Raw genomic sequence first — 19,800 nt, 5'->3', positions numbered from 1 at the left:
GCGGAACAAATTTTTTTTTTTTCGTTTTTGCCAAAAGGGCAGGTAAGGGCCAAGTGCGTGCGTGATTAATTATTGAGGAGAAAATAATAGTATAATACGGAACCCATCTCAAAAAAATGATGTTTAAAAAACAATTATGCAAAAACAAGTTTCTTATTATTATTATTATTATTTTTGAATTTGAGGTTCAGCGAAACTTTTTATATTTTCCGATTTTCGACACAAGATTAAAAATACAAACTTGTTGCAGAAAGTCTGCAACAAAGGGTTTACCAAAACAAAAAAAAGTCTGCAACAAAGAAAACTAAAATTTTCCTCCTGCCCTTTGTACTTGGTAGTCCTGATGTATGGCAGAAACACTAATAAATGGTTCTAACTTCTAAGACGAGGAACCACCCAATGCTTCAATGGATTCTTGATTATCCGCATCACATGGCTTCTCTGCATCTTAAAGTGGAATCAAGTTCTTCTCCCTGCACGAACGGATAGCTCCATCAAACATCTCCTCCATGGTGTACTTGAATTTGAAGCCTAGGTCCATGAGTTTCTTCGAAGAGAAGGTAACACGCTTGATCGATTCATCAATGCCCTTAAACCTGCAAAATGGGTTTCATGTTGGTAACTAAATCATTAGTTCGTGAGGACAGCTTAGATTTGCATGGAACTGAATCTAGATAAACCCCTAATGAAGAAACAGGGAAAATCATATTTTTGGGGAGAGCAATACGTCGTAGGAATGTTGAATTCAGGGTATCTTCCCTTCATGAACTTCGCAAGCTCAAAGATGGTGACGGCTCTGGAGGAGCAGATGTATCTTCCCTCTGCTTCGGGATGCTCCAACAGGAAAATATGGGCATTGCACAGGTCATCCAGGTGAACCAGATTGTGCTGCTTTAGAATTGAATAGTGGGCTTCATTTCCTGCACCAGAGTCGGAGCAAAATTGAATTTTTAACAAAACAATCCTGAGCTGTAACAAATATCCAATTTGAGTGTTCATACGGACAGGGAGGAAGATACCCAGAATCAGGGCCAAGGCAGTAAGCATGCTGGGTGGCATGGTTGGCATAATAAAGGGACCAACAACTAGTGTTGGAATGATACTGATGAAGTCCAAGTTGTTCTCCTTTGCAAAGTCCCAGGCAGCTTTCTCTGCCAACGTTTTCGACACGAAATACATCTGTACAAACGAAAATTGCTGCAGTCACCGCTACTAGTACTAAAACAGAGCGATTATGCTTCAAAATTTGGTCAAATGCTGCGATTTTAATGTGGGTTTAGTGCCAAATGCTCAAACAGAGATCAAATGAAAAGAAGCTAACCCAGCCAGTCATCTTGGTTCGTCTACAGAATTCAACATTGCTCCACCAGGTTTCGTCAAATTGCGGCGGCTTCTGCTCTTGAACGGCTACAGCTCCAGCGGAAGAAGTGAAGATGATGCGTTTCACTGTCTGGGCTTTCTTGGACGATCTCATTACATTCAGTGCTCCGTTAATCGTGGGCTTGATTACTTCGTTCTACACCGATTGAGTGACATTTACATAGATGATTCTTCATTTCTTCGTCTGGGCAATTTTAAAAGCTTTAGATCGTGGATCGTAGGTTACCTCAGGGTCTGTTGATTCAAAATCCATAGGGGTTGCGACATGGAACACACCAGTGCATCCCTGGAATGCCTCATCGAAGCTGCCTTCACTTTCCAGCTCTGCCTTCCAGAGGGTAAGTTGCTCCTTCGCTTCGGGTAGGTCCAACAAGTGCTTTGTCTTTGTGAGATTAGCTGCAGTAAATAAAAAAGAGTTCAAAATTTATGATCCTTTTTTCTTCAATATCTTTACCTGACGAAGAAGCAAGAACATCAAATTCCTGGACAGAACGATTCTTCGAGTTTAGTTAGAAAGTAGAAATAACTTGTAAGCAATTAAATCTACCACTCTCATGGACACTGAGATAAAAAAAAATGAAAGAATTTGAACACTGAAGGCAGAGAGAAAGAGATAGATAATGAACTGGGATCACGAACTGTCGCCCGGACTCGGTAACCGTCTTGAAGAAGCCTCATGACAAGCCATGATCCGACATAACCAGCAGCTCCAGTCACTGCTACCGGACCTTTCATTTCACCTGCAATTCCTATCTCTTTCTTTCTAGTCTCTGGAGTACTCTGCAGCATTTTTGCTGATGCTCTCCGGTTTAACTTTTAATAATTAGGCTGGTCTCACGTCCTTTTACATAGAATTTAGTACTGAAAATTCTGGAAGTGACAACTAGCAAATTGTTATTCTTTATTCAAAATATGAAAACTATTTTGATCACTTTCCATTTACTTCGTTTTCAGTTTTCACAAATCAAGAATTCTTGACTTTTATGCGTTTTACACTATTTGAGCATTGAACAAATTTCTTCTTGTCGTCTGGTGCTGTCTTATATTCTTGATTTAACTGTTAATGACTTATATATATAAGTTTGCAAAGAAAGGAACGTGCTCGCGAGCTTCTTTCTCATTGCGCTGGCTTTCCTAACCTACTTCATACTAATTTCATTCTGGATTATATAATTTCTTGGGACTTTCTTGACCCTCATATTATCTTAGTTCTATACTTTCATTTTGGATACTACATTTTTGTGGCGAAGGTGATAATGCCAATGTTGTTAGGGTTTAGTTTAAGCACAAGGTTGCTTAAAGCATTACACCCTGAATATCTAGATTGGAATACAAGTTGCAATTTAGGAGGAAACCAAAATAGGAGAGATCAGGACAGGGAGTGAATATAGCAGGTCGGACAATTGATACAAAGCGAAGCTAAAATATCCAAGGTGTTATACACAAGAAGAACCCGGAAACCAAGAAACAAGGATGAAAAATGGAAATGATACAAGATAGAATTTATAGAACTAACACTAGGTTCTACGGTTAGTTGGACTCTTCTACTATGGCCCATTACACCGTTAGATCGTAACTGATCCGATGGCCTATATTAGAACATATGTTGGGTATAACTCAAATACCTCAACTTTATTTAAGTATGACTCATATACCTCAACAAAAGTTTGGCTGGTGAATCAATGATCACCACCTGTAGGGAGAATTCGATCATCACAACTCCCTTGTTCGAGTTCGAATTCATCCAGTCCCAAATGCAATCAAAAGTTCTTAAAGATATGGCAGTAGTTTTTAGAAACAACATTGCTTGCCAAATCAAGAAACACCCTTCAGGCTAAAAATCTGGAAAATTTGCAAAAACCGAACATTTTGAGAGATTGGTTTATGATGAGAGAAAATATATATGGATACCCAAAGACATTTTGAGGTTTCAAGATGCTTGATCATATCCTCCAAGGTTACATTCTAAACTCAAATGTAAATCTCCTTTCATGGTAAGGCAATCCCAATCTCCAAATGAATTGTTATTTGGTTGGTGAGGAAGCTTGATGCATGGTAGGTACCACGCTGCGGAATGGAAGGTTCAAAAGTCCGAGTAGGAATTAGGATGAAAGTGAACTTAGAGGCATTTCTCACGTTTGAATTTGATTTTGTTAACAAAAAGGAAAAACGAAACTGAACTTTTGACTTTAAAGACAACATGGAATATAGTATAATATTTTTTCAAAAGAAAAGCACGCTTTATTTTTTTAATTTGGATAAGAAAAGCAATCTTATTCTTTTCCAAATTAGTTTTGCCATAATGGGTAAAAAGGTAAATTCAAAATACTTAAACACGAAATGTTCCATGCATTGTTAACCTAAAGTCAGAGATTCTAATCTGACGGTCTTTAACCAAAGTGAGCGCCGGAAGTCAGAACAACAATCCATAACGGATTTTCAGATTGTCCTCCAAGTAATCTCTATCGTGTCGTGCAGTGGAAGTTGGTCTCCTCCAAAATTTTCGTGGTTTTCATTTTCAAGAATTTATCATCAGGAGGAGTACCCAACGACAGCGTTGACGTGTGGCCCAAGCCCAAACCCAAGCCCATAAAAGTCACCGTGACCAACCAGCTCACATCATCTGCCTCACCGAGCTCGCTCTTAGGTTTCAAACTTACAAGTGCGCCTTTTCAAAATATTTACGGGCGAAGAGAGAGAGAGCCTCCAGAAGGAGTTTCTGTTCCTCTGCACTTCCTATGAAGGAATAAGAAGAGACGATACTCACCATTTGTTGTTGTTGCTGCCGCCTTATAATTATTGCAGTTCTCAACCGCAGAACCTACGCAGATCTAGAATGTGCTTTTGTCTTTGCTCTCTGTATCTCAAGCTGACAGAGTAATTCCTCCGAATATTTGTCTTCTCTGTCCTTTTAATAATCGGAATGGTCATTCTTAACCTATTCCATCACTTTGTGTTTGACAATCTTTCTTATTCCAGATTGAAATGGATTTCTTCTTCTTACAGGTCACCAGGCGTTGGGATTCAATTCGATTCAGCTATTAAGGCGGCGTGAATTTGAATTGTTTGCGTCCGTTTTGACTCGCCTTACATCTTGTTCCTTCCCTTTTTTTTTTGGGATTCCATCATGGACGTCAATATATTCTTGAGTTTTGGATTTTCCGTTCTTGAACCCTAAAGAAACGAATTTAGGGTTTCGTGGTGACCTATATTTGGTGATTTGATCTCTTTGTTATTTGAGGAGGCCATGCCGACCTTTACTGCAATCGCCCTTGATAGGTTGCTGGAATCGGGAGCTACAGGAAGTCAAAAATCCGTTGCCAAACCTCTTGATCTGAAACCGGAGAGAAGACATTCATCGACGGAAACGAGACACGCGCAGTTGCCACATCTGTCTCCTGCTCTCTATGCCACCCCTGCTGTAACCCCAGTACCGGACTCTTCGTCATCCTCATCTTTTCCTCCTTCTCCTTACATCGTCAATCACAAACGGCGTGGTCCGCTTCTGCTCAAGAGTGTCTTGAACCAACAAGGTCCAGAAAGAGGCGTCGCCGTTGATAAGAATGGAGAAAACGCAGAAAGTAGCGCTATTTCTTCCGCCGACGATGTTCTCCCTCCTGCTGCTGTTATTATTTCTAGTCCTCATGAGGAGGATGGGATGGCTCAGAATGGTTTCCATGATGAGGATACCAGAAGCAGTAATTTGGATCGCAGTTTGGTTAGAATCGAGGATTCCTCGTCAAACTCGGTGCCTTTGAACTTGGAGAGAGACTCTGAGTATGAAGATTTCTTTGATCCTCAGGATTCCATGAGTATCAGCAGTAATACTGATTTGGAACTGGACAACGGTGGGGGTGAGCGCTCGTTCAGGTTGAATTCTTCAGGAGGGGAATTTTATGATGCTTGGGAAGGTTAGAGCTCTTTCTTTGTTCTCCATGACTCTATCAATCAAAATTTTTATGTCATTCCATTTTATCCATTTTACCGGCACCATGGTAACTTGCTGAATGGTTGCTGACTAAGATCTCTGTTATGCTACATTTAAAGCTCTGGTGGATGTCCCAACATATAAACTTAAATTTGGACTAGAATAAAGGGTCAGTCACCATGTTCATTTTCACGATTCCACACTAAAGTTCATAGTAGAACGAAGTCTCTGTCATGCATCCTCCCTACTTGGACCAATTTCTCTGTCCTTACTCTTGCCCGTTTACCACCACAATCCTTTCAACTCATCCATCACTGCACTGCAATTTGTAATTTGAAAGTCATGGAACCATCCCAATGCAATCTAGGTCAGCTTGTAATATTTGGCACCACCCTTAGATTCATACCTAGTTATCTCTATGCTCATTTATGGAATAGTTCATTATTTATTGCATTGTTGTTTAGATATCTCAATATTTGCGTCTACCCCCCCCCCCCCCCTTTTCTCTAAATTTATGAATATGAAACGTTCTTCTCCTTTGCATTGTTTCTTGGTTGACAATGATTATGCTTTATAGGGTCCCTGGTTTGAGTGCCATTTGTTGAGAGTAGTTGCAACTTGCAATATTCACTTGAGGAGAAAATAGGTAGAAATCCACAGGGTATTGCAATTTAGGTTTTAGCTGAATGTATTGTTTTGACTTTTCGGTTGGAAAAAGTGTGATGCATGTACAGTTGAATTTTGTTTATTGTGATTCTAGTGTATTATATAGTAAATAAATCTACATTATAAAAGTTAAGACTGCAGCTGAAAAGTTTGGTCTCTGGTGCATGCTTGTTATGTCATCACTTATGGCAACTGCTCTAGGCCATGATGCTATATGTGCTAGCTCTCATAAGTATCTCATATTGTTCTTAAGTAAAGCTGTATATGTGAGGTGCATGTTATTAATTGTGTCGAACTTGTGCATTCAAGGTATGCAGACTCTGAATGTGAATTTGGTTTGGAATGGGAATGTGTAGGTCTTCCTATATGTAACTGTGTCAGATGTATGTAGAATAAAATGCAGTGTTGTTAATATAGATAACTCTCATAAATGGATTTTTATTATTATTATTATAAATTTGCCTTTTTGGGTTGGGCTATGCATTTGTTGTTCCTATTACATGCCTTTTTCATTGCATGAATCACTTTGGACCTAAAATATGGGTAAAGGCATATTATCAAATTTTGTTCCAAGCTGTTTGAGCCCAGTCCCAAAATTAGCCAAGGTGGTCTACTTTCTATGAATTTTCCTTGGCCATTTGGCAGAACAGTTTTTTTTGCATATTGAAAATCTCAAAAATTTGAGATGAGATGACTAAAATTTTATTGAGAATATTAGCTTTATTGAGGGTTGGCATATGGGATCAGGCATCATTAGTTTAATTAGTCCATATGTGAAATGAGATGACTGAAATTTTATTGAGTATTTAAACTTCTTTGGAGGTCATTCCTGTTATTTATTTGTGATTGATTGTCAGGTTTAAATGTTCACCTGAGAAGGTTAACTTCTTGGTGGACTTTACCTTTATGAATTAGTTGGGATCCTGTCAGAGGACTGTTCAGCCTGAAATTAAGGATCATCCCATCTAGCGCTACACGATTAATTTTGTTGGTCTCTTTAAGTTTCCTATGCAAGTTTGTGTTGGACAGGGATTTTAATTAGTGAAAAGCTATTAATGCTGCTTCTTTCCACGAGCGTTCTTCCATGTGCTTGATCAAGGTTAGTTGTGGTTTTGATTCATGAAAACACATTGCTGTGGGAACCAGAGTTCTTTTATTGTTTTGTCTACCCCCTTGTTAGTTAAGTCTTCCTTTTTTGGTTTTCTGCAACACAAGTTCTGAACTGGAATCCATCTGTTAAGTGTTTTCTAGCCTGACTTTGATTTAGGGAGTCGTCCCCAAGTTTTGGTAGTCGTTCATAAATCATAATCTCAAGAAAGATTGACCTTGTTAGATCTATATTGGACTTTCTGATCTGGTCTTTATCGATAGTTCTAATTCTGCCTTTGTATTCCCAGATTTAATTCCTTCTAATTAATTGTTTTTCTTATTCTTTCTTTTGCTTAGTGTTATATCTTCTGACAAGAATCATTGGACGTCATTTTCCCATCATCTGAGTTTCAATCTCTGTGGTGTGCCTTGTGTGCTTCTATCCTAGTGCAAGTATATCGATCCCTATTTTTAGGATCCAACCATTGGAATGAACTCAGGCGTTCTCCTGGTGCTCTTATCCTTAAGAACAGAAGTTTACCTGAATTTCAGGCCCATTTGAACTCTGGATTGTGGCTTCTACAATTTCTCCTTGGTCTGAACTTTGTTTGGTTGAGAAAAGGCTTTGTATTGGTACTCTTTTTATTCAAATACAGTTCCATATCAGTTCACCAAATATATAAAAAAAACCCATTGCCTTGAGTGGGGGTTGTTAGGATTGAAACTAAGGAACAATCACACGACGAAAAAAAGAAAAACACAGAACACTGAATTTTTACGTGGAAAACTCTCAGGGGGAAGAAAACCACAGCTGCCACTAATTTCAACGAACTGAGGAACCAATTACAAAGGAGAAGAGTTACACATTTATACAAAAAACCCTAAAGTGCCCCCTGCCACACCCTGTGGTCATGCAGAATTGGGCCCACATACATAACAGGGTGGGGAGATGGGGAATAAATGCCAAACCTAGTGGTTGTATCAAGTTTGTCAGATATTGAAGTCAATTAAATTTTTTTTTTGGGGTCAGAGAAGTCAATGATTTTGTTACAAAGTTTTATGGGCATTGTAATGTTTAGCTTACAAATCTTGGATTTTTTTAATCTTCAGTAGTGTATAATAAACTTATCATTTGTCTGATACAGAACTTTCAAGTGAGGGGGGCCCTCAGTCATCTCTTCGTGACATAGAAGCTGAACTACGTGTGATGAGGCTGAATCTGTTAACAGAGATTGAAAAGAGGAAGCAAGCAGAGGAAGACCTCAATAATATGCAAAAACAGTGGCAGAGGATCAGGGAACATTTATCCCTTGTGGGGCTGACGATTCCTCCACCTTCAACTATTGCTGTCAAAGATGAAAACTTGGATCCTGATCCTGGGAAAGAGCTATGTCAGCAGATAGATATTGCACGGATGGTATCCAATTCTATAGGGAGGGGCACTGCGAGGGCGGAGGTTGAGATGGAGATGGAATCCTGGGTCGAGTCAAAAAACTTTGAAATTGCTCGATTATCAGATCGGCTGCATTATTATGAAGCTGTGAATCATGAGATGTCTCAGCGCAACCAAGAAGCTGTTGGTAAGCTCTCTTTTTTGTCCATCACAACCTGCAAATTTTCTATATTACTTGGGCATACAGAAAAATAAAATGCAGAGATTCTTACAACTATGTGTCCGTCAATTTTAGACTTGCATGTTTTGCCTTGAATGTATTTTTCTCCTCTCTCTCTCTCACACACACACACGGCTTAAATATGTTTATCTATCTTGTTTTCCCCCCCTTTCTCACAGGGTGTCCAGGCCTTTGGTCTGACTATTACTGTGGGTTTATACTGATCTCACAACTGCAAGGACAGGGTTAGTTACTAGGGTTGAATGAGAACTATTCGACTTTCACTGAGAATATTGAAGAGTATCTACCACCCCATGTGAGTGACTCTTGAGGGTAAGGGGAGTCAAATTTAGGGCATTCTTTGGTGATCATCCCTTGCCAACTCGATTATCCCGTTGGGATAGATTGATCTCTCTCTCTGTCTGTTGGGTAGTTATTTGATTATTATGATTTTCATGTGGTGTTCTTTTCTTTTATGTAAAGACGTGGCACGGCGTACAAGGCATAGAAGAAAAATCATGCGAAGGTGGGTTTGGAGCTCAATAGGTGCTGCCATTGCACTTGGTGCTGTCGGCCTGGCATGGTCTTACTTCCCAACAGGAACAGAATCATCTTGCTCGATACGTTCCGAGGCTCTTGATGGTGATGATGCAACCACGAATTGAGCTCCTGTGAAATGGATGGATTATGTTGATACCGTCTTCTCAGTGAAACTAAAAGTGGAACGAGGTCAAGTACGTTGGCTTTCCATCAGTTGCACTGTTTTCCTTTTTATTAGATAATGTGCGAAAACACAAAATTTGTGTTACGCAGTTGAGAACCAGTAGTACGTCCCATTGCAATCTGGAACAAGACTGGCGCGTTGCACCCATTTTTGTATTCGTGTGGTTTAAATGTTCTGCGGAATTAGTTGAGTTATAAACTCAAGGGCTTCATGTTTTACCTTGTAGAAATAGGCTCTTTTCGTTTTATCCATGATATATTAATAAATGCGACAAGGAATGCCGCCTGGGTGCATGCTTTTTTTTTGGGTAGAAACGTGAGCTTCATTCAAACAGACAAGACGTGCATATGGTAATATCCAAGCTCGTGTGTGGGAAATGACCTCTGCATCTTCTTCTCAAGGTTTTAAACTATCGCGTATATCGGACGTAGCTATTAAGTTTGATGGTTTGATCATTGCTTATACGTGTATAAAATGTTCCCACGGAACCAATTTAGGATTTGAATTCTATATTTACAATGTCATGTACAGGCTATAAAAGTAGTATTTGTTGAGACCTTGCTCATACTACCAGAAAGAAGAAAAAGTGTTATAGAACTCTCTTATTTTTGGGTAAGAGAGTAATGTGTAACACAGGATACAATGAATAGCTACTTCATAACTGATTAATGGAAGTACTATAGGACCTAGACCCAAAAGTAAAAAGGGAAAAATTCAAATCAGCAAACATCGAAGAAAGTTGATAATACAAAAAATACACAAGAAAGCAAGTTGGATATACGCTATCAACAAGTAATTGTGAATAACAAAAGACAATTTAAGATACTGTTCTGTGAAGAAATCTCAATGCCCTTATTTGAACATCGTCACCCAAGAACAATTTTTTTATTTTTTATTTGGAATAAGTCATGGAATAAGTCAGAAAGCAAATGTACCACCTAAGCACAAGCGTGCATCAAAGAGCTGTAGACGACGCAGCAAAACCATTATCAATCGGTGGACAGGGCTACTCTGTTTAGGAAAGCTCATTGAACTCTGGCTCAAACGAAGAAAAAAAAACTAACAAACGAAAAAAAATAAAAATTGGAACCACGAGCTTCAATCCCTTCTTAGAATCAGAACTCCACAATTATTTCGAGGAAGAACTTGAAGCAAGTCTCAGGGTGGACCAAGGTCAATGTCGAAAGTGTACGGTTTTCTCTAAAAAAATTCTTAGAGGTTAAGACAAATGAAAGGGAAGAAAGAATGGCTGTGCGTAGAGGAAAAATATTTAAAATACCCAACATCTCACATTCTTCGTTAAAGCTTCTGTATCGTACCTCAAGAAACTCGAAAATGTGAAACCAGAAATCCTTCTTTCAAAACCCACGAAGACCCTTTTCTTCTCTATTTTATGAACTAGGTCTAGGTTAGATATTGTATTGATTATGTTGGAACTTTGCTACGTTGTGCTGAGGTTGCTTTTAGTCCGCCCAGATCTAGGCTCGAACCAAGGATGTTTTGGTGGTACGGCACAAGGTCCAGACTTTTGGAACAATGAAAAATGTTTGATCTTATAAGTGATATCAGAGCCAAGAGGTCATGAATTTGAATATGTTTTAGGCACTATGCTAGGTATCTGTATCGTGTCTTTTCGAGCTGTACCAGCTCATACATATTGCTTATGTTGAATTTAGTTAACATTAATTTTTTTTACACAAACAACTTCTCTCTATCTCTTTGTATATCGGCTGCTACAATGAGGGATGCTTAAAATGAAACATAAAAATCAAAGATGTATTGGCATGTATTGCGTGCTTCAGTGCTACGCATTAAGCACGCAATCAATACAATACATGCCGATGCATCCAATAGGCGATACAATACATCACGATGCATTTGGTAGGCGATAAGGTTTTTTTTCCTTCACGGGTAACTTGTTTAGAAAACGGGAAGATTTCATCACTTATGATGCCTAATCGTCTTTGTGATGAATGATCATACCCCATCTACGTAACACCCGAAGTTCAAGCTCCTCCAAGAGAGAGAGAGAAAATAAAAATATCCGGTAAAGATTCATACTTCTCAATGGAGAGGTTTTGAATTTGACGAAGACATTTAACTTTCAGCATTAAAAGACACCGGTATAAAAATAAAAAAAATAAAAAAATAAACATTGCAGCAGCTTCCCCTTTCCCGTAAAATATTTAGCCGTTGGTGTAACGGTGATCCAAGTGGTTCTTTTGTAATTAAACTCAAAATGTGCGGACAAATTACAACACGACTTTCTTGCTTGTAAGATAAAAGTATTTGGAACCGATAGAAGAAAGAAAGATAACCAACACCGAAAGAACAACAGTTAGCTCTGATGGAGCTCAGCCGGCACATCCATGGAACTCTTCCGAGAGAAAATGCTCTCTATTATTTTTCATATAATTTTCCTCAGCGTAAATTCGTATTTCAGCGTTCGACTCGACACCTCTTACAGGGAACATTGTTGTGGGCGCAAAATCGAGAGGTTATGTGGGAGAAGCGGCATTCAAGTAGGCAAAATTTCAAGCAAGAAATGAAGAAGCGAACGAGAACATGCTGCTCGGACGACGAGTTCTCCTTTCTGTCTTTAAGTGATAAACCAGATAGAAATTTAGCTTTGCTCGACGACTACGAGATGGAAGAACTCAACCTTGAGACTGATCCTAATCATCGAAGCGGTCAGTCTTGTTTTCCTTTTCTCTTACATGTTCTTCATTCTGCAAGTTACTAGTAGGCGGGAAATATAAAAAAATGACCAAGCTGAAAGAAGTTGAACCCATCCTACTGTACTAAGAATTCTGCTCCTCACCATGTGACCCTTACTAGTATTAATTTTTTTTCGAAACTTTTTTCGAAAACCCCTCTTTTTTTCAGTTGACTAGTGTTATTTCCTTACAACTCCATTAACACCATTGCCAATCATTTGATATGGGATGGGAAAACCTTACGCTTGTTAAGCATGATAAGGTTATTGGTGATGATATTACTTATGGCTAATCTGCATATAATCCATTGATCCAGAGCATTGAATGGGAGGTTGATACTCACGATGCACCTTGGGGGAGTTGGTTTATTAAAAGATATATTTGAGTTGTAAAGCAAAGACATTCATCAAGATGAGGTTCCTTGGTGTACTAATGATATTATCTTGGTAGTTAGAGACACAAGTAGGGTTAAATACCAAGTTGGAATATGGAGAGTAATTTTGGAATCAAAAGATTTTAAACTAAATAGAATGAAGAAGAAATCTCTAGTATGTAATTTTGGTTGTGATTGGACGGATAATGAGGTGGTGACATTTGATGAGAAGTAGATTTCACAAAGCAATTATTTTAGGTAACTTGGTTCAATCATAAATAAAAGAACCGATAAAGATGGTGATGTTTTTCAAATAATTAAAATAGGGTGGATGAAGTGGAGAGGTGCATGCGGGATCTTGTTTGATCGAAGTATTCGCTTAAAGGTCAAAGGAAAATTCTATAGGACCGTTATATGACCAGATGTATGGTGCTGAGTGTAAACTTAGTATAGTAAAAAATGAGGATGCTAAGATGGATGAGTGGAAAAACTAGGAAGCATAAGGTAATGATGATCATATTAGAGCTGATCTCGGAGTAGCTTTTATAAATGATAAACTATGAGAAGTCGTTTGAGGTGGCATGACCATGTTTAAAGAAGGATTTTAAATGCCCCTGTAAAGAGAAGTGATTTAGTTTAGATTGAAGTACTTAGAAGAACTAGGGGCAAGCTTAAGATAACTTTAAGAGAAATGGTGAGAAATGATATGCTTAGCTTAGGCCTTGGATCTAGCATGGCCTCAAGTATAGCTGATTGGAAGGCATGGATCAATGCAGCGGCCCCATTTAGTTGGGACAAGGCTTGTTATTGTTGTTGATGATGTTTCAAGTTGTATGGTGTAGTGGTGGTGTTTTCTTGATAGCTTGGCGCTGCACCATGCCATATGACCTAGCGGCAAATTAACTTTCTCGGCCAGCATGTAGTTATTCTGGTTGTCTAAATTTGTATTATGAACTTGATTTGAAGACTCAGTAGAATTTCTAGATGATTCACAATTATTCAACATATTCGCTGATCAGTTGCCTAGACTCTTTATGTGCATCTTTACCCTTACATTCTCTCATCTATTAGTAGAACGGGCCAAGGTTTCCCCATATGATAAAACAAAAGCTTACTTGGATAATTTCATAAATACATACTAAATCTCCTATCCTCCTATATAAAGAGACACAATAAATAACTATATTCTGTACTTGAGAATTATTTCACCTGCTACAAAATTCATACGACTCTCACTGTTGGTGACTTCTCCAACTACTTGCCTTTAATACAGCAAAATAGCCAATACCCAAGTTAAATGTTGAGACCCCTATCCTTTCTAACTACTTATTTACTGATTGTGCCCTTATAAAACTCGCAATTTGCTAGACCTGCTGAAATGCTGCCACTACCTCACTTTGAGATACCTGGTTCCAATAATTTTTCTTTCTTTGTCCCATTGGGTTCCACAGTTTGCGAATGTTATAGAGGCCGATGCTTAAAATTCTGTGAAACTTTTAGGTGTCTTCCCAAAGTCATCTTAGTGTTTGTGAAATTGATGCAGGTTATGTAGCTGTGCTGGGTATGCCTAATGTTGGGAAGAGTACACTCTTGAACCAAATGATAGGTCAAAAGCTATCAATTGTCACTGATAAACCTCAGACCACAAGGCATCGAATTCTTGGTATATGTTCTGGCCCTGACTATCAGGTATATTGCTTTCTACAGCAACTACTCTATTGTGGAATCTGTTACCTCGATGACGCTTAAGGTGTCTCTTTTTCATGTTATGACTGGGTCATGATATCTGATTGAGAAATATGTTTTAGGTTGTGATTGTGTAATTGTGGACTAGGTAAGATGCACATGCCACATATCCATGAAAGGAAAAGGAAAGACAAAGTGGAAAGGGCGTAGGATCCATATGTGAATATTATTTGGGTTTTTATGATAAATAAAAGAATTTAGTTAATGAAGTAGAGTAAGAGGGTCAAAGGACTTGATATGAGAGTGCCATCAAGTAACTAGTCAACTATGTAAAACAAATAGTGACTTGGTGACTGTAAGTTGATGCTTGTTCACTTGGAATACATTTTAGAATTTATTGTTCCTTTCCTGCAAAATGCTCTAGGTTGAAACCACTAGAATCTTCAATACCTTTCTTACCACCTTCAAACAGCTTAGTATGTCATTCTCTAGTTTCTCTTGCAATAATATGTGGAAAGGAGGGGAGGTTTTTTTTTTTTTTTTTTTTGGGGTGGGGGTATGAAGGTGGCTACCATGACTCTTGGAGAAATTTTTTTTTCTTCCATATTTGAAAACAGTCCTAAGTGATAGACTGGTAAATTTATTTTAGAAATTATAGAATGGCTCCTGTTCCAACAATTTTAGCATGAACTGTATGCATTCTGTCCCATTCTAAAATTATATGAATGTGATGTGTAATTTGTTAATAGAATGGGCCTAGGTGTAACGTTAAGGTTGCTGCATTGTGACCTGGTGGTCCTGTTGTGGTTCTTGTTGGGAAATAGCCTTTCCTTGAGGGGTAAGGCTTCATACATTATGACTCTTCCCAAACCTGTAGTGGAGGAGCCTGATGCACTGGTTCCTCCTTTTTCTGAAGTTTAATTTACTAATCCTAATAGATTACAGAGGATAATATCCTTTGTTTTAATTCTAATTTTTATTGTAACAATGTTGTTAACTCATTCCCATAGTAAAAGGTTTTGGGCCTTCTTTTATTTATTTTTATTTTTTTGTCGTTTTTTTATTTTTATTATTACGAATTTTTTAAACGAGGAACCATCCTTGTATTTCATCAAACTAAATTAAGTGAAAGTTTGGTCGTAATGGGTTTTGTAAATCTTTTTATTTATCTGGTTATGGGTTAGCTTGCAGATGGTACTCTATGATACACCTGGTGTTATAGAAAAGAAGATGCACAAGTTGGACAATCTGATGATGAACAACGTTCTTAGTGCAGCTACTAATGCGGACTGTGTGCTTCTTGTGGTTGACGCTTGTAAAGTACCTCAAAAGGTATGTGACTTGGGTTGAGTTATTTCTGGACTTCAATTTGCTTTTTCTAAATTTTGTCATTTATTTCTAGATTGATGAGGTGTTGGGAGAAGGGATTGGAAGTGTCCAAGATAAGGTACCTATTTTGTTGGTGTTGAATAAAAAGGATCTAATTAAGCCAGGTGAGATTGCAAAGAAGCTAGAGGTTAGTAGCTGATGAAAATATTATCTTTATTTTGACATTGAGAATTGGACTTCTATACATGTGAGAATAGAACTGAAGTTCTTTTTCCTTTCTCCCTCCTACTTTCCCCCTCTTTTGAACGTTAGGATATATACCTCTGTTCGCAACAGAGCAGTTGATATGACTTCTTTTGTACATGAGAACCATCAGAATTGGGTCACCCTAGATGTACTCTTCACCAAATGGTTGATCATTATTATATCAATCTGAGAAATGAGAAAATGTTTATGTTTTAACTTTAACTATTAAAATATCGGATACGTTCAAGTCAGCTTTTGGTGAAGGGTTTCTGAGAACCCCCTTATCTGGTCATCTGAGCCTGTACATGTATCCCACTGCTGCTCTACTGCAGCAAAAATTAGCCTTCTTGTTACTTAAATTTCATCTTTTGCTTTCTCGAAATGGAAAGTAGTAACACGGTGTCTACAGTGGTATGAGAAATTCACCAATGTCGATGAAGTCATTCCTGTGAGTGCTAAATATGGTCGTGGTGTGGATGATGTGAAGGAATGGATACTGTCAAAACTCCCTGTTGGACCAGCTTTCTATCCAAAGGTATGTTTAATGCTACTCTTATACTTTATGTGTAAAGCCTTGTGTAATTTATCCTTTCTATATATTATCTTCAATTTTTTTTTATCAAGGTGGTATATTTCAGCATGAAGGTGCAGTAATTGGATCTTATTCATAAACTCAACCAGAATCAGGGGACTTAAAAGCCTCAGGAAAGTGGCATGTAAATTTTGAAAGCTTACTGTCTGGCTAATTGAACACCACAATTTAGTTGCACATATTGAAGTTGGTTCACGCTCCAGAGTCTTTAGTGATTGTAACTAAAATCTGATTCTCGCTGAACCACAAATTTGATGTGGTTTGAATTATTTTTATGTTGCTAATTATAGCAAACTTGTTTATGTTGTCCGTGGGATTCCAATATCAAGCGGATTGTAATTCAAGATTATGATATGTTTAATAAAATCTTTGGTCTTGTCTTGCTGAATGCAAACACAATTTGGAATATGTAAGTTGATGTTAGGCATGACAAAATTATCAATTCATGCCCGATCCTCTAAACAATTTCTGTGAGTATGCATGAATAACATCATAAGTACCATTGTATTTGCAAGATGTACTGATAAAGTAAATGTGATGTGGAAAATTAAGGCAAAGTAAATAGTAGCTCAACCCTGAGACTTCAGTTGATGTCGTTTTGTGAGATCTATCTCTTAGGCTTTGAAACCACAAAGTTGGATGGTTGAAGAAATTGCTCTTATTCTTTCCCCTGTTGTTCTTTCTTCTAGTTCTTCTAGTTATTATATTCTCATTATTCTTATTTCCAAACCATTTTCTCCAACTCCATTGTCTTCTTACGTTGCCTTGAATTTTCTAATTCCTTTTTCAACAATGACCTATTTGCCTTTTAAATCCTTTTTATTTTCCCCTATTTGAATGTCTTAAACATAGTCCGAGCCCCACAATAAACCCAAGGTCGGAGATCAAGCAACATCCACTGTTAATCTCACCAAAAAGGTTAATCATAACACTTTCCTGCCACTCCTTTTCAGTAGTAAGATTACGATTGACTAAACTATTAACCACCATTTAAAAATAAAATAAAAAACAAATTGAAATAATTACATAAAGTTCTGAGCATCTCTTAAATAAATAAATAAAGGCTTTTTTTTTTGGGATTCTTACTATGAGTAGAAAACTCGTGTATAAAAAATCACCCTAGCTTAATAGAAAGTGATGGCCTGCTTTAGTTGAATGACCTCGTCCTGGCTCTTAATAATTCATGTTTGACCTTGGTTATTAACCTAAGCTGATTCCTTTAATTTGACACAGGCAAGCTTCATCTTTGTTGTTAACTGGAGTTGATATCTTACTTTAGCTGCAAATCCTCTGGATCATGGTTTCTTAATGAATGAGCTATTTTTCTTTCTTGCATTTAAGTCAGCTGGTTATGGCATTTTGTACTTAAATCTCAACTGTCATGCAGGGGTATTGCCTTTATTTAAAATTCGTGGTTAGCCATGCTTTCTGCTTGAAGTGATAGTTTATTTCTGAACGGTTTGTAGGAAAACTTATCCTGTTGTTCCCTTGAGTTCACAGGACATTGCTAGTGAGCATCCCGAAAGATTCTTCATTGCTGAAATTGTGCGAGAGAAAATATTTATGCAATATCGTAAAGAAGTCCCATATGCTTGTCAGGTATATTGAACCTGACTAATTGTTTTATTTGCTGTATACTTCTAGTATCCTTCTATTTGCTAGACTTCTGCTATCCTTGGACTGCCTTTGCAATTGGCTGCTCCCTCAGCTAAATATGTTTAGAAACTGGTTCTTGTTTCTTGCATTCTACAGGTTAATGTTGTAAACTACAAAACTAGGCCAACTTCGAAAGATTTTATTCAAGTTGAGATACTTGTTGAGAAGAACTCCCAGAAGATCATTCTCGTTGGGAAAGTAAGTATCTCCAGATCATAGAGGCCATAGTATTTCTGTGGTGCCTATATTTTATCTATTTAGCTTGATAACTATGGTTTTTGCTTTCTTCAGTTAATTTTATAATTCTCATGAGAACTCTTAATTATTTTGGCTGGACTTATCATTTTTCACAGTTCTTATTTCTTTCAATCTCCGGATTATCATCGTCAGGATCTTCTTCCTCATTTTTTCCCGTTATCCTCATATAATCATCTATTTTCAAATGTGTGATGAATACTTCAGCAGCTCATACAAGATATAGTAACAAAGAAAGAATTTGTTATTGATTGGGAAAAGGGTGGGCCTTGGTAGGCTTCTGTAGGTGCTCTTTTGAGCCACTGATCCTCATATATTTTATGAACTTTAAATCTAGTATCTTCCTAGATGAATTACTTCTTCAAGTGGATTTGCTTTTTATTTATGTTATAGTTTTATTTTTAAATTCAAATCCTTTTTTCTCCCCTTTTCCTTGCTTATCCAGTTTTATGTCAAGCTTTATGTAGGTCATGCAGTTTTATTTGGTTCATTGGAATGTACAGGAAATGGTTTTGTGTTACTCGTTGTGTTTCTATTGGGAAGGATAGGCTAGTTAGCGAAGATTAACTGCATCATGCTTCTCTGGTGAATTAGGATGCAGCCAAACTCAAATCTCATATTTTTAATTGTCGTCTGCTTTTTCTACAAATGATATCATCAATGCACTTAGATATATTTGACTGCAAAACCGTCCCTGTGGATCACATAACTGATTGGTGTGGTTGTCTGTTGCCTCTTTTTCCCCTATACAAATGCAGGAAGGGAGAGCTCTGAAATTATTGGCTACAGCTGCCAGGCTAGATATTGAAGATTTCTTGCAAAAGAAAGTGTACCTAGAGGTGTGTAACTTAGTAAAGTTCCATTGTCAGGATTCATTTCTTTGTTTTCTTTTGGCTTGCTTTGGTTGCAAGCTGAAGTGGAGGGAAGGGAAATGAAATTTTGTGAAACAAAAAATAGAAACTTTTGTAATCGTGACCCCATGTGATTGCATGGCGAGAAGAGGTTAAATGGAAACAAACGACCAGGAGAGGTAAAGAAAAGAGAGGGGGGGGGGGGGGGATTGAGAGTTCTCTAATTCATTAATTCCACTAGCCTTTTGTTGCTTGGCTGATTTGCTAACTGCATTTTGAGATCTGCATCCAATATGGACACTAGCGTAATGACTATGCTTTTACTTCTTCTTTTGAATAACGGGCGAGTCTTCAAATTGAACAGGTTGAAGTGAAGGTGAAAGAAAACTGGAGACAAGACGAGAGTTTGCTGAAGCATTATGGTTACGGCGGCCAAATTGGGGTTGTACAATATGACTGAATTTGCCAAATCACCTGTAATACTTGCGAAATCAAGGTCCAAGTCTCTTGCACATTACAGATGACTTCCATAGGTGAGAACATGATTTTGTGTCTCCTCATCTAACAATCTAGTTTTTATTGTTTAAAAATCTAATTTTGCAAAGAGAAATTACTAGAAATTTTGGAAACAGAACATGTCTATGACCTATGATTGTCAAAAAACCTCCTATGTAGCATGGATATCATCAGTTAGT

The 19,800-nt window shown here is 37.7% G+C and overlaps 3 protein-coding genes across 3 annotated transcripts; 2 read left to right on the top strand and 1 right to left on the bottom strand.

Annotated features, from left to right (window-relative positions):
• Nucleotides 1–154: 154 nt before the first annotated feature.
• On the bottom strand, nt 155–2,213 carry LOC149014398 (dihydroflavonol 4-reductase-like). Its single transcript, XM_089155477.1, has 6 exons — nt 2,007–2,213; nt 1,607–1,776; nt 1,322–1,516; nt 1,020–1,179; nt 728–920; nt 155–596 (listed from the first exon to the last, which is right to left on the bottom strand). The coding sequence occupies exons 1-6, from the start codon at nt 2,167–2,169 to the stop codon at nt 449–451; spliced, it is 1,029 nt and encodes a 342-aa protein (XP_089011603.1). The 5' UTR covers nt 2,170–2,213; the 3' UTR covers nt 155–448.
• A 1,804-nt stretch (nt 2,214–4,017) lies between these two features.
• LOC149014397 (uncharacterized) lies at nt 4,018–10,261 on the top strand. The gene is made up of 4 exons (XM_089156294.1): nt 4,018–4,257; nt 4,387–5,291; nt 8,209–8,643; nt 9,160–10,261. The coding sequence occupies exons 2-4, from the start codon at nt 4,628–4,630 to the stop codon at nt 9,339–9,341; spliced, it is 1,281 nt and encodes a 426-aa protein (XP_089012420.1). The 5' UTR covers nt 4,018–4,257; nt 4,387–4,627; the 3' UTR covers nt 9,342–10,261.
• Nucleotides 10,262–11,723: 1,462 nt separating this feature from the next.
• Nucleotides 11,724–19,800, top strand: LOC149014396 (GTP-binding protein Era-like protein). The gene is made up of 9 exons (XM_089155139.1): nt 11,724–12,090; nt 14,034–14,179; nt 15,368–15,508; nt 15,579–15,692; nt 16,161–16,286; nt 17,844–17,942; nt 18,096–18,197; nt 19,013–19,093; nt 19,470–19,800. Exons 1-9 carry the CDS (start codon nt 11,748–11,750, stop codon nt 19,563–19,565), a joined length of 1,248 nt encoding a protein of 415 aa, XP_089011265.1. The 5' UTR covers nt 11,724–11,747; the 3' UTR covers nt 19,566–19,800.

The sequence above is a fragment of the Hakea prostrata genome, chromosome 5 (genome assembly GCF_041222555.1).
Source record: "Hakea prostrata isolate BN-2017 chromosome 5, UWA_Hpros_2, whole genome shotgun sequence".
NCBI classification, from domain to species: domain Eukaryota; kingdom Viridiplantae; phylum Streptophyta; class Magnoliopsida; order Proteales; family Proteaceae; genus Hakea; species Hakea prostrata.
Note: the sequence above shows the minus strand (reverse complement) of the source record. Positions and strands in the feature narration are given on the sequence as shown.

What these genes read in the sequence shown, in the direction of transcription:
- LOC149014398 (XM_089155477.1), bottom strand. Translation starts at nt 2,169, where the DNA reads ATGCTGCAGAGTACTCCAGAGACTAGAAAGAAAGAGATAGGAATTGCA. An exon ending in TTGAATCAACAGACCCTGAG is followed by an intron (nt 1,517 to 1,606) that starts GTAACCTACGAT and finishes CAATCGGTGTAG; the next exon opens with AACGAAGTAATCAAGCCCAC. An exon ending in GAATTCAACATTCCTACGAC is followed by an intron (nt 597 to 727) that starts GTATTGCTCTCC and finishes CCCATTTTGCAG; the next exon opens with GTTTAAGGGCATTGATGAAT.
- LOC149014397 (XM_089156294.1), top strand. Translation starts at nt 4,628, where the DNA reads ATGCCGACCTTTACTGCAATCGCCCTTGATAGGTTGCTGGAATCGGGA. An exon ending in ATTTTATGATGCTTGGGAAG is followed by an intron (nt 5,292 to 8,208) that starts GTTAGAGCTCTT and finishes TGTCTGATACAG; the next exon opens with AACTTTCAAGTGAGGGGGGC. An exon ending in GCGCAACCAAGAAGCTGTTG is followed by an intron (nt 8,644 to 9,159) that starts GTAAGCTCTCTT and finishes TTTTATGTAAAG; the next exon opens with ACGTGGCACGGCGTACAAGG.
- LOC149014396 (XM_089155139.1), top strand. Translation starts at nt 11,748, where the DNA reads ATGGAGCTCAGCCGGCACATCCATGGAACTCTTCCGAGAGAAAATGCT. An exon ending in CTTGTAAAGTACCTCAAAAG is followed by an intron (nt 15,509 to 15,578) that starts GTATGTGACTTG and finishes ATTTATTTCTAG; the next exon opens with ATTGATGAGGTGTTGGGAGA. An exon ending in GACCAGCTTTCTATCCAAAG is followed by an intron (nt 16,287 to 17,843) that starts GTATGTTTAATG and finishes TTGAGTTCACAG; the next exon opens with GACATTGCTAGTGAGCATCC.